The 19118-nt window shown below is 37.8% G+C and overlaps 1 protein-coding gene across 1 annotated transcript; it reads right to left on the reverse strand.

The window, feature by feature from the left end:
* Positions 1 to 3188: 3188 nt before the first annotated feature.
* Positions 3189 to 4024, reverse strand: LOC138884599 (uncharacterized). Its single transcript, XM_070165629.1, has 2 exons — positions 3530 to 4024; positions 3189 to 3392 (listed from the first exon to the last, which is right to left on the reverse strand). Exons 1-2 carry the CDS (start codon positions 4022 to 4024, stop codon positions 3189 to 3191), a joined length of 699 nt encoding a protein of 232 aa, XP_070021730.1.
* Between the last annotated feature and the right edge of the window lie 15094 nt (positions 4025 to 19118).

Genomic DNA, 19118 nt, shown 5'->3' on the forward strand with positions numbered 1-19118 from the left:
CAAAAGGCTGTAATGGCTTATTTCCAACTTAATCATGCGTGGATTAAAATCCAAGATTCTTGTCCAGCAGAACGCAACATGCCATATTTAATTATAGTAGCCCATGTTCATCCCATGTGCGTGCATTATAGCATTCTGTTTAGTGTTTCTCAGCTGTTGTCTCGACAAGAAAAACCATGTCCACAACCAGCGTGCATCTGCCATTGTAATCAGCACTTCCACATTTTGAGGTCCAAGACGCATGGTTACCAATGCAGATTCCCGTGCAATCAGTCCCAATGAGCATGCGTGCATTAAAATAATAGAATGTGAGTGTCCCAAAATAATTGTTGAGCAACTGAATTTTTCATTACTGTCCAGCACCTTTTTCCAATAAAATTGGGGAACATACAATGGCATGCCTGTCTCTTTTATGCTCAGCATTTGCTCTAAAACTTTAAAACGTTGCATGATACCTCCATGCCTCACTGTGTAGCCTTCAACCAGGCGTGCCAAAAGGCGCACGACTACACAGTTTTCAAAGGTTCTTGGTATATCCTTTTTCAGTGTGCCTTGAAACCACCTTGTGTGCCTAATGCCCATGCTCACCTTTTCATCAATTTCACGTGCCCTCCATGTTTGTGGAGTTTCTTTACACTTGAGCTGCCATGAAAAGATGTTTGAAAATATGCCAAAGCTCAACTTTAATGTCCTCTCAGTGGATTGAATGTAAAACATTAATACCACCACTTGAGATTCTACTATAAAATAATACTTTAGCATCAATGAAGTACCTACAACAAAGTAAACAATGTTAGCGTTAAAATTGCCAACCAACCTCTCCTCAAGAATGATTCGAGCCTGATAGCAAATTGAATCCTATTTTCCTCCTAGTTTCTTGCAACATTCACTCTTATGTAAGGACATTGCATCTTATCTTCATTAATAATCCTCCTTCCTTTTGAGTCCATATCCCAGAAACCATGACATTCAATATTTCCTTCATCAAGAGCATAATTGGCAAGGTGGTCTGCTAATGTATTCCCTTCTCTGAATATGTGTGTGACCTTGATGATACTTTGTTCCTTCAATCTTAAAATCTCATCAACATGATCAGTAATACACCAAAGAGGCTTCCATGATTCCTCTATAATGTTCTTTAATAGCAAGGAATCTGTCTGCAGCCATATCTGAAAATAATTAAGATTTTTGCACATCTTCAATGCATCCACAATAGCTACTGCTTCTGATTCATTATTGGTTCCTTAAGAAATATCCCTTCCTTTTGCACATATCAAATCACCTACCTCATCCCTTATGCAGAAACCAATTGAACTCCTCCCTGGGTTCCCTCTACATGCTCCATCTATATTTACTTTGATCCACCCTCTTGGAGGAAATTCCCATAACACCTTTTCATATTTCAATCGAGGTGTGTATTTCTCCTTCATTGTCAGTAAGTCCAGCCACTTGTTAGGAACATGCAATCCAAGTTTTTTTAGTTGGACTAGAGCTTGCATAGTAGATGACACCTGGTAAATAACTCTACTCACTGACACTGCTTCTCCATAGTTAAAATTGTTTCTTCTCTTCCAAAGTTCCCATACAATGCATGCAGGTAAAGCTTGTAAGACTGGATTCAATCTAGGAACAACTAGTGTCGTCCAACACTTTGTAATTGCTTGTTGTAATGATAACCCTTCAAATGCAATTCCTGCTCTCCTCAGGAAGTAATTCCAAACACTCCTAGCAGCATTGGATGTGAATAACAAATGTACTAATGACTCCTCCTTGGGATCAGCACAGCACCAACATTTTGATGGCATAGAGTATCATATTTTATGCAAGAAATCATCAAGTGGCAGTTTGGCTTTCCACACCTTCCACAGGAAGAAGGATATCTTGAAAGGTAAGCCTTTGACCCATATCATCATGTAACCTAATCTTGGGTTTTCTCTTCTTCGCAGGTAATCCCATGCAGACTTCACTGAAAAATGACCTCTTATTTCAACCATCCAGAATGGTGTATCTAACTCTGCACACACATTTGGTGGTTTAATATTCTGCACAATGTGGTTTGCCAAATCTTTAGGTAGAGTCTGAAATATTTTTTCCAAGTTCCACAAACCATTTTCAACCAGATCATTGACATTTTGAATATCCTCATCGATACCAAACTCTGCAGGCACATGGAAATATAAGGCTCCCAGCTTAGTCCAATTGTCCAACCATAATTGAGCTGATCCCATTCTCGGTTTCCAGTAGATTTGATGCTCAATCAAGTCCCTACATTCTAGCATTTTTCTCCACACGTGGGATCCATGATTCCAAGGTACAATTACTGGATTTAGTTTCTTGCAGTACTTTTGACTAATAAATGCACTCCATAAACTGGGCTTTGTCTTGAAATTCCACCATAATTTACAGAATAGTGCCTTGGATACATCATGTAGGGACCTGAAGCCTATGCCTCCCTCCTCATAAGGCATACAAAGGTTAGTCCACGATGACCAATGTCTAGAGTTGCCTCCCACATTGCTGCTCCAGAAGAATTTGGCAAAAATGCTGTGTAATTTATTGATCACATAAATTGGTGGATTAACTGCTGACAACATATGAATTGGGATACTCTACATGATATTTGCGATCAATACAGCTCTGAATCCTACGAATAGGAGTTTGCCTTTCCACGACTACAGTTTGTCCATGACCTTAGTGATTAATCCCTAGTAATAGTCACTCTTTCTTCTTGCATAAAAAATAGGGCATCTAAGATAGGTCATAGGGAAACATTGTCTTCCTATACCTGTAATCCTTTCAACCTTGTTAATCACCTCATTATCAGTTAAATGATGCAGGTATATGGCAGATTTGGCTTTGTTCACCAGTTGACCAGACGATGATTCATAAGCTTGCAAAACCTCCATGACAAGTCTCAGTAAGTTTTCATCAGATGAGGAGAAAATGATTGTATCATCAACGTATGAGAGATGATTTGTTTTTTGGCTCCATTTTGGCATTTCAAATCCATAGAAATACAGGTTAGGTGTAGTGAATTCAATCCCCGAGACATTGCTTCTGCTACTAGAATGAATAAGCTTGGTGACAAAGTCACCCTGCTTAACTTCCCTCGAAGATTTGAAGAAATCATTTGACTTCCCATTTATAAGAATAAAGTACCAATTATTCCCAATCAAATCAAAGATCAATCAAATAAACGCTTCAGGAAATCCTATCTTCCTTAGCGTTTTGGTCAGGAATAGCCATGATAGCCTATAGTAAGCTTTTGTCATGTCTAGCTTAATCATAACATTTGGGCCTACTTTTGTTCTCAACCTGATATCCGTAATGATTTCTTGAGTTAGTAGTACATTCTCAACTATACTTCTTCCCTTCACAAAACCTGCTTGTTCCTGTGAGATTAAGTTAGGTAAAAATTCAACCAACCTTTCATGAATAACCCTCGAGAAAATCTTGTTAACAAAGTTGCTGAGACTGATTGGTCTCATGTCTGCAAAGGTCATAACTTGTTTTTCTTTGGTAATAAAACCAGGTTTGTGTGTGTCACACTCTTTGGCAATTGCTGACCGCAAAAGAGAGCCTTAACCATGCCTACTACATCTTCTTCAATGATTTCCCTACATGTTTGGTAAAAGGATCCAGTGAAGCCATCCGGTCCACCTGCTGAGTTCCCATTCAACCACATAACTGCTCTCTTCACTTCTTCATTGGAAGTCAAAGCCATCAATCTTTCATGTTGATCACTCTCTACCATTGAAGGTACATGATTTAGAATATCAAAAGCATTATGAACTTCACTCTCAGTAAATTGATCCTTGTAGAACTTTAGTGCTTCTTCTGCTATTAAGTGATCTTCTTCAATCCAGTTACCAAGGCAATTATTGATCCTTGATACTTTCAGTTTCTTCCTTCTCCCATTAACTTGAGCATGGAAGAATTTAGTGTTTCTATCGCCGTCTTTGAACCATAACATGCCTTCTTTTTGTCTCCAGAATTCTTCTTCTAATGCAAGATATTTAATCATTTCAGCTTGTACCTGTTGTAATCATTGTCTGTTCATCTGTGTAGGATTGACTTCAAATTGCCTTTCATGAACCAAGACCACCTCCTCCAAGATTGCAATCTTCTGGAATATATCCCCATATGTAGCTCTGCTCCAGGTAGATAGTGCTTTCTTAAGCTTCTTTAACTTGTAGTTAAAAATGCAGAAATGGTTAGCACTAAAATCAACATTCCAATTCTCCTTTACTACATTTTTGAAGGTTTTATGCTTAGTCCAGAAGTTAAGAAATCTGAATGACTTCTTAATTAGAGGAGTTTCTATATCACATTTCAGCAGCATTGGGCAATGATCTGACCCAATTTTGGACAGGTGAGTTACTTCAATCCCGGAAAGGTTTGTTGCCATTCATGATTGCCAAAACATCTGTCCAATCTTTTAAAAATACAGTCTTCCTCTGATCTTCCATTCCACCATGTAAATATGCTTCCTTTAAATCCCAAATCTGTCAAGTTGCAGGTATTGATGCAGTGCCTAAAGTCATCTACTTCAATGAGAGAAACTGGTAAGCCTCCAAATTTCTCTTCCTCATCCCATATCACATTAAAGTCGCCTCCAACTAGCCATGGTACTGTCATATCTGATGCCATTGCATACAAAGAATCCAATAGTTCAATTCTTTCAATGCGATCACATTTGGCATAAACTAGTGTAAGGATGAGCTCAACATGTGTTTCAGTGTGCGTTAATCTCAAAGTCTATTGTTGAGTCATGTTATATAGAATAGTAACCTCAGATATTTCATCAATAAAAGCCCAAATCTTGTTTGATACATTTACCATAGCCTGTGCCAAACAAATTCTTGCTCTATACCTCTCCATTTTGTGAGACTATTGCATAGGCTCAAGGATTCATATGAACTCGTAGTGATGTTTTCTGTGCATTGTAATCAGCCTTTCAAATGCTTGCATTGTATTTACTGACCTGACAATTCCTATAATTGCATCCATTAAATGTTTTGGGGTTTGGACAGTGTTCTCCTTGTTTGTACTCCACTAGCTGGGACAATAGATGTCTGTTTTGACTGTTTCTTTTTTCCTTTTGTTGCAGATTTTACTATATCAATAAGCCTTGGCGACATATCACCCTGCTTGGCAACATTAAGGAAGTTTTGTGTAGTGGATTCCTCATCCATGTCTCTACCTTTAAGTTCTGTGTGGCCACCTTGGTCATGTGCTTCTATTGCTTCTTTTGATGTCACAACATCATATGCCTGATTGGTAAGTTCAGCATCTTTTTCCTGATTGGTAAGGTCAGCAGCTTTTTCCTCATGTTCATTGGTCAAAAGCTATGTATTACTCGATGGAACAGCACTTCCTGCTACATCCCTCACTGTGCTCAATGGTACAACACTTCTTGCATAGACTTGCACTGTCTTCTCTTGGTTCTTATCTGAATTTTTCTCTTGGTTCTTGTCTGCATTTTCAGCTTCTTTCAAGACATTACTAACATCATTATGTAAAGTCCCTCCTGGATCTATAATATTGATGTTCCCCTCTTTTGTCTTTTCTGCTGCTGCATTTGTGCATTCACTTATGCTTTGAATATTAATTGCATTGGCATTACAATTAACACTTTGATTCTCATCTTCCACTTCATTTCCTCCAATTTCTTCTTCACTATGCATTATATCTGGAATCTGCCCATCTGCTAAGACTTCCTCTGTTTGGTTGATCTATAATCTCCCCGCTGCCCATTTATCTTTTTCATTGGTCTTGAATTTCTCAAAATCTGTATCTTCAATTAAGTCATTCTCTTTATTGTTTGCTAAATGTTGTTCAACTTTGGTGTCCTGTGAAGGAATGTCTTGACATGAGGTATTGACCTGAACTACATTATTTTTGAATGCTTCTTGCACCCATTGGGCAGTTGAGTAATTGTCAAAATGCTGATCATTCCCCAAATCTTGTTGTACACAATCTGCTGTTGATTTCCTATTTGCTACATGATTTCTTATTGCTGTAGGATTGAAAGTAGGTGCTGCAGGGTTCAGTTTCTTTGGTTCTGACATAGCTAATGGTCTCCTAGATGAACTAGGTGAATTTACCTTTTGTACCATTTGTCTAGTCGAAAAATCAAATTGTAGCTCTTCTGACTCATTCTCCGCCACTGTATGAATATTAATGGGGTCTGCATTATTTTCAGTCACAGGAATTATGGACTTGGAGGCATTTTTTTGGACAGCACTGTTAATGAGCTGATTTGTACAAAGTTCTTCACTATTTTCCACTTCTAAACATGCAAACTTGTTTGTTGTCTGAACCTGCTATGGAATTCCTTTTTGATTGTTTACAGCCACGATTTCTTGTCCAGTATTTGCTAAATCTGCTGCCTGCTTCTCTTTTGCTTGCACTCTCCTATCTTTGACCTCCTTCCATTGAGCAACTTGATTGCCAACAACTTTACCACTTGAAAGAACCATTATTGGAGCATTGTTAGTTTTGTTATCCTTGTTGGGCTGCACTACAGCATTAGTTGAAGCCTTCTTTTCATCATTTCTGCTAGCCATTAGTTCAGGATGAATTTTCCAGCATACGAACACATCATGGCCCTGGAGCTTACATTCCTTACAATACTTGGGTAGATAGTCATATTTGATAGTCACCCACTCAGTTCTAATATCTCCAGTAGGCTCATTAACAATGTCTAATCGAACCTTCTTAGGTAGGTCTGCTAGCAGGTCCACCAACACTTTCATGCGAGCACAACTAGGTCTAGTTTTCTTGACAGTAGCCAAGTCCAAATGGAGGGGTTTACTGACTGCAGAATCTAGGGAGAACAAGTATTCTCTTACAAAATAAGTAGGCAGCAGATTAGGGAATGCGATCCACGCAATTACCTTAGGAGTCTCTTCGTCAACTTTAAATTTAACATCATAAATCAATGTTCTTAATTGATATTCATCTCCAAGCTTATCCTTTACATAATACACACCTTTTGACGAGAAGTCTACATAATCTTGCCATAATGAAAAACAAATCAAAATGTGCCTATCACGTAGAGATCCAATGTTGCATTCAACTTTGACACCACACTGTAAAGGAACAATACAACATATTTCATTGATATCTGGCCATCCGTATGAAAATTTGCAAACAACAGCCTATTGCAAACCTTCCATTAAATTCATGCGTTCAACTTCTGCTTAAGAAAATCGTACAGTTGGTTGTCCTTGAAATATATGGGCTTGTCTTGGAGGAATTGGCTCAACTACTGTTGCACGTTCTTGCATTGTCGAAGTGTTGTTCGTAGGTTTTATAACATTTGTATAGTCCATAGATTTTGTGCCATTAGAAGGATGGGTGATGTTGGGGGGTGGTTGTGGAGGTGGCCCAACGTGAGAGGGTGGCTGGACACTAGCCATAGTAGCCATGGCAGCACTACGTGACAGTCTTCCCTAAATCAACCCAGAACACTAAGGACGATTCTAATACTACAAGGAGTTCTTCAAAATCTGGAAACTTCGCGTGAAAATTGTAAATCACTGAAGAAATGTGATGCTACATTAATAGTAGCCAAAATCTAGATCGAAAATCTGCCAGATAATTCACCAAGAGAGATGTCGTGCTACAGTAATTTTCGAACTCAACTGATAATCAGTAGAATTGTTATACAAGTATATAGTTTTTCAACAAACCAACACTTGAGCTTAGAGCATAACAAATTCACATTACAAAGTTGAATAACGAAGCAGTTTGAATGAAATACCTCGATGCTGCAGTAACTGGAAAAACTAGAATTAAGATCTGTAGCTTTTTGATATAGAAATCAGTGAAAAAACAAAGGGAGGTTGTTTGTGATGAGAATGGTGTTCTTTTAAGACCAATTTTGTAGTGTTCCCTCGCCGGATGAAAGAGTTATGGCCGATGAATATTGACGGAATCACTATTCTTGGTCTTCTTCATTTTGCATTCATTCGTACTTTTTTTTTGGCAATCCGCTAGGCAAGTGCCTAGGGCTAATTTTTAGTTATATAAAATATGCAAAAAAAACAATAAAGTGCCTTAATGTTCTACGAAATGTAAAGAATAAACCTTGGAGATTACATGTACCCTATTATCAAAGTTGAGTAGTGTACTCAAAGTTGATATCACAACAACACTACTAAAAATTGTATAATAAAAACTAGTCCATGAATGGATCCGTGATTCATTTAAAGTCGCATTTGCTGCTTTGCACATTACCATGTGTGCATGTGCAGCCTTAATCTTTTGAGGTCCTCATTATCTTCCCCAAGTGATTAAACAATTATCAATATTGGTTCCTCCCATGTGCAGCCATTGTGCATCCAATTTGAATGATTTTGCACCATGGTTTTTTGAACAAATAATTGTGCAAATTATCCATTGTTTTCCACCATAAGCATGTGCTTTCCTTTGAAAAAAGAGCTGATGCATTTGTTGTAGGTGTGCATTTTATGCAATATTTTAATTCCCATACCTCTTGGAATCTCCCCTTGCACACTCCCATGGAGACACACATCTCGAGCTGTGTATATAAAGCAAAGTGAAAGTTGTTCACGCGTGAGTTGTGATCCTCGAAAGTGAAAGCTGTTCAAGCTTGAGCTTTGTTATCAGTGAATCACTTTTATGATTCCCCATGTGCATGCCTTCCTATTATATCGAAGAACAACTCCCCATTTGCGTCAGATGGCGAAAAAAGTGAAAACTTGCATTGAGCAGCTGCATTTTTGCCTTTGTTGACTGAAGCCGCAATGCCTCTACGCTCCAGCACATCTTTAGAGACAAGCTATCCCAACAGTACTGTTCCACAAAGTTAAAACCTTGGTAATTGCCACCACGCCTGAGTTCTTTTTGTTTCTATCGAGTCTGATTCCTCGATTCTTTCCCGTTGCTTATATTTTATTCTGTAAATGAGCACGCTTGTGTCTACCTTCAGCTTTCTGTCCGAAAAATGAGTGTACATCACTAACACTACCAACTTTGAGTCTGCAAGAATAGGGCTTTAACACATAATGTGTACCTGCAAGAAAGTAAATAATGTTAGCTTTAAATTTTCTTACCAAACTCTCCTCAAGAATGATCCGAGTATGGTAGAGAATTGTGTCCTCTTTTCCTCCTAATTCCTTGCAACCTTCACTCTTATGTGGGGACATTGCATCTTATCTTCATTAATAATCCTCCTTCATTTTGAGTCCATATCCCAGAAATCATGACATTCAATATTTCCTTCATCTAGAGCATAATTAGCAAGGTGATCTGCTAGTGTATTCCCTTCTCTGAATATGTGTGTGACGTTGAAGATACTTTGTTCTTTCAATCTTAAAATCTCCTCTACATGATCAGTAATACACTAAGGAGGCTTCCATGATTCCTCTAAAATGTTCTTTAGTAGTAGGGAATCTGTCTGCAGCCATATCTGAAAATAATTAAGATTTTTGCACATCTTCAATGCCTCCACAATAGCTACTGCTTCTGATTCATTATTGGTTCCTTCAGAAATCTCCCTTCCTTCCGCGTATATCAAATCACCTACCTCATCCCTTATGCATAAACCAATTGAACTCCTCCCTGGGTTCCCTCTACATGTTCCATCTGTATTTACTTTGATCCACCCTCTTGGAGGAAATTCCCATAACACCTTTTCATATTTCAATCGAGGTGTGTATTGCTCCATCATTGTCAGTAAGTCCGGCCACTTGTGAGGCACATGCATTCCAGGCTTTTTCAGTTGGACTAGAGCTTGCAGAGTAGATGGCACCTGGTAAATAACTCTGCTCATTGACATTGCTTCTCCATATTTCAAACTGTTTCTTCTCTTCCACAGTTCCCATACAAGGTAAAGCTTGTAAAACTGGCTTCAATCTAGGAACAATGGGTGCTGTCCAACACTTTGTAATTACTTGTTGTAATGATAACCATTCTAATGCAATTCCTCCTCTCCTGAGGAAGTAATTCCAAACACTCCTAGCTGCATTGGATGTGAAGAACAAATGTACTAATGGCTCCTCCTTAGGATCATCACAGTACCAATATTTAGATGGCATGGAGTATCCTATTTTTCGTAAGAAATCATCAAGTGGCAGTTGGCTTTCCACACCTTCCACAGGAAGAAGGATATCTTAAAAGGTAATCCTTTGACCCATATCATCCTGTAAGCTAATCTTGGGTTGTCTCTTCTTCGCAGTTAATCCCATGCAGACTTCACTGAAAAACGACCTCTTGTTTCAAGCATCCAGAATGGTGTATCTAACTCTGTACATTCGTTTGGTGGTCTAAAGTTCTGCATAATATGGTTTGCCAAATCTTCAGGTAGAGTCTAAAATAATTTTTTCAAGTTCCACATACCATTTTCAACCAGATCATTGACATTGTGAATATCCTCATCGATACCAAAGTCTGCAGGCACTTGGAAATATAAGGCTCCCAGTTCAGTACAATTATAGAACCAGAATTGAGCTGATCCCATTCTCGGTTTCCAGTAGATTTGATGTTCAATCATGTCCCTACATTCTAGCATTTTTCTCCACACGTTGGATCCATGCTTCCAAGGTACAATTACTGGATTTAGTTTTTTGCAGTACTTTTGACTAATAAATGCACTCCATAAACTAGGCTTTGTCCTGAAATTCCGCCACAATTTACAGAATAGTGCTTTGGATACATCATGTAGGGACCTGAAGCCTATGCCTCACTGTTGATACCCAATTTTTCCCTATGTATTTTATACTCAAAAAACTTTCAAAATAGCATGTATATGCATATATAAGCATCCCCATAGGTTTTGGTATTTTTCCCAAATTCTTTAAGATTTTTAAAACCAATTTATGGCCTATTTTTGCACTATAAAATCCAATAATTATTCCCATAACTTATCATTTTGGTAAATAAGTTATTATTTTCTCTTATTTACATCAAAATATAATTTACACAATTTTTTCATAATTTTACAAGTCCATTTGTTATTTTTAAAACTAAAATTGCATGAAATTGCAATTTTAGCCTATTTCTCGATTTAATAGCATTTTTAATCACAAAATCATTTCTAATATTTTTAAATTAGTACTTACATATTTTTTATCAACTAAGTATTTTTAATTTGATTCTAAACATCATTTACTATTTTTGTAAATTCAAAAAGTGAAAATGGCTATTTCAATTGCAGCCCATTTTACTTTCAATTCTAGCCCAATTTCGACCTCCATTAACCCCAATTTTAAACCCAATTTCAACCCATTTCAGACCAACCCATATCCCAATTAACCCGACCCACAGCCCGTTTATTTTACCCGTCTGGCTCCCTTTTTGATCAAGGTCGTTGATCAAAATGATCAACGGCCACATTTCCCCCTTTCCTTTTTTAATCCACCAGCACCCCAACCCTAAAATCACTTTCACCTACCCGCCGCCTTTGGTTCCCTCGTCTCTCTCAAATTCTCTCAACTCCTGAAACCCTAGTAGCCGCCTACCCCCTCTGACCCCAAATCCAATTGAATCCATGGCTAACCTAGCCATGGATGATCTCTACTCACCATCTCCTGCTCCTATACGCCTGCTCGCTGAATATTCGAGGCTAGACATCGAAGGTCTTCATCCAGACCTTGGCCGAATCGAGATTCTTTGGCCGTTTCCGGCCTTGCTCCGGCGTACCTTAGCCTCTTGAGCCTGGATTCGACTTTAGCAGCTCAGATCCTCTCTCGAGACTTCCAAGCCTTCTCGTCCTTTAGGGTTCTCAGAAACCCTATCCTATTCGAGGTTCCATTTCATTTTATTCTTTTAGAGCTGTGCTAAATCTATTCTATATTTGACATTTGAGGGTTTTCCCCAAATTTCCCTTTCAAAATCGTTGGTTTTCAAATTAGGGTTTCTGAAAGTCTTTCGATTCTTGTTGTTCTTTTCTTTAGATGTTTGTCTGTAGTATGCTCGTATGTTTTCCTCCTCTATTACGCATGTATTGTCTTCCTATTTTTATATGTATGCTCACATGATTAAGTCTGTTTTCTCACTCTTCTACCAGCGTATTTACTACTGTGTTTCTAGATGTTTTGCTTTTCTGAACTATGTTCGTGTTTCTTGGTAAGCATGTTTGTCTGTTCTGTTTAAATCCCCATCCTTTCTTAAGTTCTGAAGTTGTCTGAACATGTTCTTCATGCCTTAAAATGGTTTTCTTTCTTTGATTGTTTCAAGCCTGCTATTGTATTTGCCTGATTCTCATAAGACTCCTTGAGTCTGTTCATTTGCCTTCTCGTTTCTGTGTTTGATTCGATGGGGGAAACCCTAGAATTTGGGTTTTCTTTTTCTTTGAGTAAAAGACACTAGGGTTTCACTCTGAAACCCTAAGTTTACAGACTCACGACGAGTCTGCAATCGAACTCAAAATCTTATTTGCATGTGATTATGAAAACTCTCATTGTTCTTCTTTGGTTTGAACTGTATGCTTTATATATAAGCTTCCCTTTCAAAGTTTTGAAATCCCTTTAATCATACTAAGAAATTCGTCACTGATTTCTGTTGATTGAACCTCTTTTACCTTACTGATGTTTTCCTTAAATTATTGATCCTGTATCTTCTATGATTTTGTACCAACGTCTGGATCATCTACTTCTTTAATTACCTCAGTTTCTTTGTGGTTTGCAACTGGATCCGAGATCCTTTGACTGATTTTTTCAAATTTGTACCTACTGTGCCATCTCTCCTTAAATACCAACTTTGTATTTGGCCCTATTTGTGCACTATATGGTTGCTTTACCTTAATTTAGCCTTAATAAACTGATTCTCTCTTCCTTCTTAGTCGTTTGAACTAGACCCTTAATTAAAGGAGTCTGGCTACCCTGATTGATACTAATTTGATTAGTTTCTATGTTTGTATCCTTTGCCTGCCTCACCTGTTTTCAAAACTATATAAAGGGCTTAGCCCTCCCTTTTTTCAAAAAGAAAAAACCAAAAAAAAAGGAACAAAAAGGCAATCAGTCGACTAACTCTCTTCTTCTCTCAACACGCTGACCAGTTCTATTTTCTACTTCTCTTTTCTTTCTGAAATACTTTTAAGTTCTCCTTGAATCTTCGAGTGTTCTACTGAAAACCTGAGTTGTTTCTGCTGTTTGCTTACGGTGGTTACTTTGCTATTCTCTTTCTGTTACTTTGCAACTGGTATGCCCATCTTAGTTTAATACTGCTTCTCGACTATGTGTTTTACATCCCAGTTCTGTTATGCTTTTTCTTTACTGTTTTCTGCAACTTTATCATTATTTTTCTTACGTGAATTCCCTTACCCTTTACTCCTTTATATGTGAGTTATGGTTCAAAGCATGACATCACTCTAATATTGTTGTCTATGTTTTTAAATTGGGTTCTTTGAATCCAAAACTCAATCAGTTCCCCATTCCCTTCCCCCTTTATGTGTTTGAGCCTTAGACTTGGGTCTGGTAGTGTCCTAATCACTGTCCAGACCCTGGTCTGACCTTCAAAGGTCTGCTCCTAATTTGATTAATCAAACAGGTGGTCTGGGGTGTGCTAGCCTACCTTGTGGCTAGGCATGACCACCACCAGTCACGGCTCCCCAATCCCCCTTTTCACTTTGCACTTACTCTTAGCTATTACGTTCTACCCCTCTCTTGCAAGCCATGCTTTGGGACCCCTGAGTTCCCTCTGAACTTGGATGCCTGAGGGTTGGCACTTCCACACTGCACTGTTCTGTTATTATATCAATTATTCAGAATGTTAAGCATTTCCTGGAGTTCTTGAAGCTCCTTGGAACTTTGAAAACATTCTGAGTAAGAGAAGGCATCGGAATCTAGAATCCGGATTTGGTGAAATACATGTTATTGGGCATTAAGATTGAATTAGGCTACTTGGATCTAGCTGTACGCTGTGATGTATTTCTGTTTACTTTCTTTCTTTTGGTTCTGTAATAATCTTGTAAAAAGAACTCGGGGAATATTAGTAAAGGGTGTGGGAGGGGTTTATATTGCTTGCATGAGTTAAAGGGTAGAAATCATGCCTATAGGATTTTAATTCTTTCAATCACCTAGATACCATGCCTATAGGATTTTAATGCTTTCAATCACCTAGAGACCATGTCTATAGGCCTTTACATTCCTTTAAATCAATCATTTAGAAATCATGTCTATAAGATTTAATATCGCAAATCAGTAGAAATCCTGCCTATAGGACCTAATAATCGAATAACCCGTTGCACGTAGAAATCATTCCTATAGGAAATGCATGAAAACGTTAAACTGTAGGGTAATCAAATACTCATTTTTTCTTAACAACTTAATAACAGGTATAGATATCCTGCCAACAGGGTTCAAACTCGCCTAATCTGTATAAGCATTAATCTGGAAATTGGATTCAGCGTTTTCAACAAACTTGTACTAATCTATTTATTACTAGAACTCTTACAAGTCTTTAAAATTATCGGTTTCTTTTTTTTTTTAAACTTGAATCTCTCTTTGCTAAAACGGTTTTCAATCTTCTGCTTAAATTTTCATCTCACGAAGCTGTTATATTCAAAATAGTATTCAGTTTGTTCTTACTTTTAAAGCCGCTTTACTTTCGAAACTCTTTTTCATAACTCTACTGTATTTCAAATCTGCTGATTTAAAAGTCAATTTCCTATTTCTGTAATCTCAACTATCTGTTTTAATCCTTTCTGCATTAGGCTTTTTCTGAAATCAGTACTTTCTAAATAATTCATTTAAAGTACTTCAATTCCTGACAATTTGATTCGAGTTGCCTAATGCAGACCTTTTATCTAATTCTATGTGTTAAACTGATCCGTCCGCTGTTTAAGTTTTAATTAAAGACCAAACCAGTATATGCAAGACATGCTAAACTATTTGCTATGTGATTTACGGGGTTTTATGTGAGCCTTGCATATTTATTTTATGCCCCGCTTATTTGTTATTTGTTTTGACTGACGTCCTAGTATTTTATCCTTTTAAGCACCATATATGCCTCCATCCCTTTCTTCCCTTTGGGATTAGAAGTCCAAATACCCCGTGACTGATAGGTTGGGACGGGTACTAGCATGCAATAAGTAAAACGAAACTAATCGTGTTTAATACCCTAACGGGGTGGGAAGGGTAGAATATGAAGATGATGACGGTGCGCTAATATATCGTGCGGGAATGATTGCTGGGTATTGCACCAAACTGTTTCATATTATATTTAAACCTAGGACTCCTTTTCTCCTTCTTTAGTTATCAATGTTTTCTTAAATTAGTGTTTTCTTCAACTAAGCTTTTCTCTTTTCAAAATCACTTGTGTCCTTCTTCTTTCAATTTTTTTTTTCAACTTGGTTATACTTCCTATGTGCAAACTTTGCTTGTTTATTCTTACTCTTCTTAAATTCATAACTAAGCACGGTCGGGAAGCACACTAGTGGATCTTGAGGGGTGCCTAACACCTTCTCCTCGAGATAATCTGAAGCCCTTACCCGAACTCTGGTTTATCTTTCAAAATCCTTTTTTTAAGTGTCCTAATGCACTATAATCATTAGGTGGCGACTCTTCAAATTCCATATCCCGATTCCTCGAAAGGGGAATAAGAGTTGTTTTTCCCATAATGTCGTAAACCCGATTTTGCCTTCTTTCAGGAGGGAAAAAGGGGGCGTCGACACTCACTCCTCATTAGGCATGCAACGGTTAGTCCACGATGACCAATGTCTAAAGTTGCCTACCACATTTCTGCTCCAGAAGAATTTGGTAAAAATGCTATGTAATTTATTGATCACATAAATTGGTGGATTAACTGCTGACAACATATGAATTGGGATACTCTACATGACATTTGCGATCAATACAGCTCTGCCTCCTATAGATAGGAGTTTGACTTTCCACGACTGCAGTTTGTCCATGACCTTAGTGATTAATCCCTGGTAATAGTCACTCCTTCTTCTTGCATAAAAAATAGGGCATCCAAGATAGGTCATAGGGAAACATTGTCTTCATATACCTGTAATCCTTTTAACCTTGTTAATCACCTCATTATCTGTTAATTGACGCATGTATATGGCAGACTTGGCTTTGTTCACCAGTTGACCAGACAATGATTCATAAGCTTGCAAAACCTCCATGACAAGTCTTAGTGAAGTTTCATCAGAAGAGGAGAAAATGATTGTATCATCAGCGTATGAGAGATGATTTATTTTTGGGCTCCATTTTGGCATTCCAAATCCACGGAAATACAGGTTAGAGTGTAGTGAATTCAAACCCCGACACATTGCTTCTACTGCTAGAATGAATAGGGTTGGTGACAAAGGGTCACCCTGCTTAACTCCCCTCGAAGATTTGAAGAAACCATTTGGCTGCCCATTTATAAGAATAGAGTACCAATTATTCCCAATCAAATCAAAGATCAATCCAATAAATGCTTCAGGAAATCTCATCTTCCTTAGCATTTAGGTCAGGAAAAGCCATGATATCCTATTGTAAGCTTTTGTCATGTCGAGCTTAATAACAACATTTGGGCCTTTTTTTTGTTCTCAACTTGATATCTGTAATGATTTCTTGAGTTAACAGTACATTCTCAACTATACTTCTTCCCTTCACAAAACATGCATGTTCCCGTGAGATTACGTTTGGTAAATATTCAACCAATCTTTCATGAATAACCCTAGAGAAAAACTTGTTAACAAAGTTGCTGAGACTGATTGGTCTCATGTCTGCAAAGGTCATCACTTCTTTTTTATTTGATAATAAAACCAGGTTTGTGTGTGTCACACTCTTTGGCAATTGTTGACCGCAAAAGAAAGCCCTGACCATGCCGACTACATCTTCTTCAATGATTTCCCAGCATGTTTGTTAAAAGGCTCCAGTGAAACCATCTGGTCCGCCTGCTGAGTCCCCATTCAACCCCATAACTGCTCTCTTCACTTCTTCATTGGAAGGCAAATCCATCAATCTCTTATGTTGATTGCTATCTACCATTGAAGGTACATGATTTAGAATATCAAAATCATTAAGCACTACACTCTAAGTAAATTGATCCTTGTAGAAATTTACTGCTTTTTCTGCTATTAAGTGATCTTTTTCAATCCAGTTACCAAGGTTATTCTGGATCCTTGATAATTTCAGTCTCTTCCTTCTCCCATTAACCTGAGCATGGAAGAATTTAGTGTTTCTATCGCCATCTTTGAACCATAACATGCCAGCTTTTTGCCTCCAGAATTCTTCTTCTAATGCAAGATATTTAATCATTTTAGCTTGGACCTGTCGTAATCTTTGTCTTTTCATCTGTGTAGGATTGACTTCAAATTGTCTTTCATGAACCAAGACCACCTCCTCAAGGCTTGCAATCTTTTGGAATATATCCCCATAAGTAGCTCTGCTCCAGGTAAATAGTGCTTGCTTAAGCTTCTTTAACTTGTAGTTAAAAATGCAGAAAGGGTTAGCACTAAAATCAGCATTCCAATTCTCCTTCACTACCTCTTTGAAAGATTCATGCTTTGTCTAGAAGTTTAGAAATTTGAATGACTTCTTAATTGGAGGAGTTTCTATATCACATTTCAGCAGCATCGGGCAATGATTAGACCCAATTTTGGACAGGTGAGTTACCTCCAATCCAGGAAAGGTCTGTTACAATTCATTATTGCCAAAACATCTATCCAATCTTTTAAAAATACAATCCTCCTCCGATATTCTATTCCACCATGTAAATATTCTTCCTTTAAATCCCAAATCTGTCAAGTTGCAGGTATTGATGCAGTGACTAAAGTCATCTACTTCAAGGAGAGAAACTGGAAAGCCTCTATACTTCTCTTCCTCGTCCCATATCACATTAAAGTCGCCTCCAATTAGCCATGGTACTACCATATCTGATGTCATTGCATACAAAGTATCCCATAGTTAAATTCTTTCAATGCGATCACATTTGGCATAAACTAGTGTAAGGATGAGCTCAACATGTGTTTCAGTGTGCATCAATCTCAAAGTCAGTTGTTGAGTCATGTTATATAGAATAGTAACTCAAAAATTTCATCAATAAAATCCCAAATCTTGTTTGACACATTCACCACAGCCTGTGCCAAACCAATTCTTGCTTTATACCTCTCCATTTTGTGAAACGGTTGCATAGGCTCAAGGATTCCTATGAACTCAAAGTGATGTATCCTGTGCATTGTAATCATTTCAAATGCTTGCATTGTATTTACTGACCTCACATTCCATATAATGACATCCATTAAAGGTTTTTGGGTTTGGACAATGTTCTCCTTGTTTGTACCCCTCCTATTGGGATAGATGGTTCTTTGACTTGTTTTTTTTTCTCTTTGTTGCAGATTTAAACTGCTCAATGTGCCTAGGTAATAAATCTCCTTGCTTGGCAACATTGAGAAAGTTTTGGGTTGTTGACTCCTCATCCAGGTCCCTGATTGCCTGATTACTTTGGCCTTCAATTTCCTTAGTGTTAGCTGTAACCATTAGACCAAATTTTTCATGTAGGATATTTATCTGTTTGTTACCAGAACTGCTGACATTTTGTTGATGTGCAGATTTTAATGTAACAGTACCCTGCTCTGCAGCTTGTGGATCTGGTTGTTGGTTTGTAGCATTTGCACTAACAATTGGAATTGCATTACTATAGCTTGGACGTTGTTGTCCTGCTTTGGTATGCTCAATATCTCCAAGTGTTCCTCCTGGATCATCAACATTGCACAGCTATGCATTTTTAGGTTTAAGTCTTCAACAACTGAATTCTGTTTTTCAGAAGTTTGCTCTCCTTTCCTTTTCTCATTTACACTTGGATCATCTTCATTATTTGCATCCCCTCCTGTCTCATCATCACTTGCCATTCCATCTGGAATTTGACCCTCTACTGGATCTTCTTCAGTCTGATTTAACCATAACTTGCTTCCTTTCCAATTAATTGTTTCACTGTTTTTAAACATTTCAAAATCTGTGTCTTCCGCCTGCTCATTATCATTGCTTGTCTGCTCTTCTTGCCTTGTCACTGCATGCACATTATTTACCTTGACTGAATTTTTGGCTATTGTCTCATTAATGCTAGTGTCTTGAGATGGTATGTCTTTATATGAGGTGTTGGTACCTACAACATTGTTAGAAAAAGCTGTTTGCACCCAAGCTGTTGTTGATTTC

Source organism: Nicotiana sylvestris, unplaced genomic scaffold (genome assembly GCF_000393655.2).
Source record: "Nicotiana sylvestris unplaced genomic scaffold, ASM39365v2 Un00001, whole genome shotgun sequence".
In the NCBI taxonomy this organism is placed as follows: Eukaryota; Viridiplantae; Streptophyta; class Magnoliopsida; order Solanales; family Solanaceae; genus Nicotiana; species Nicotiana sylvestris.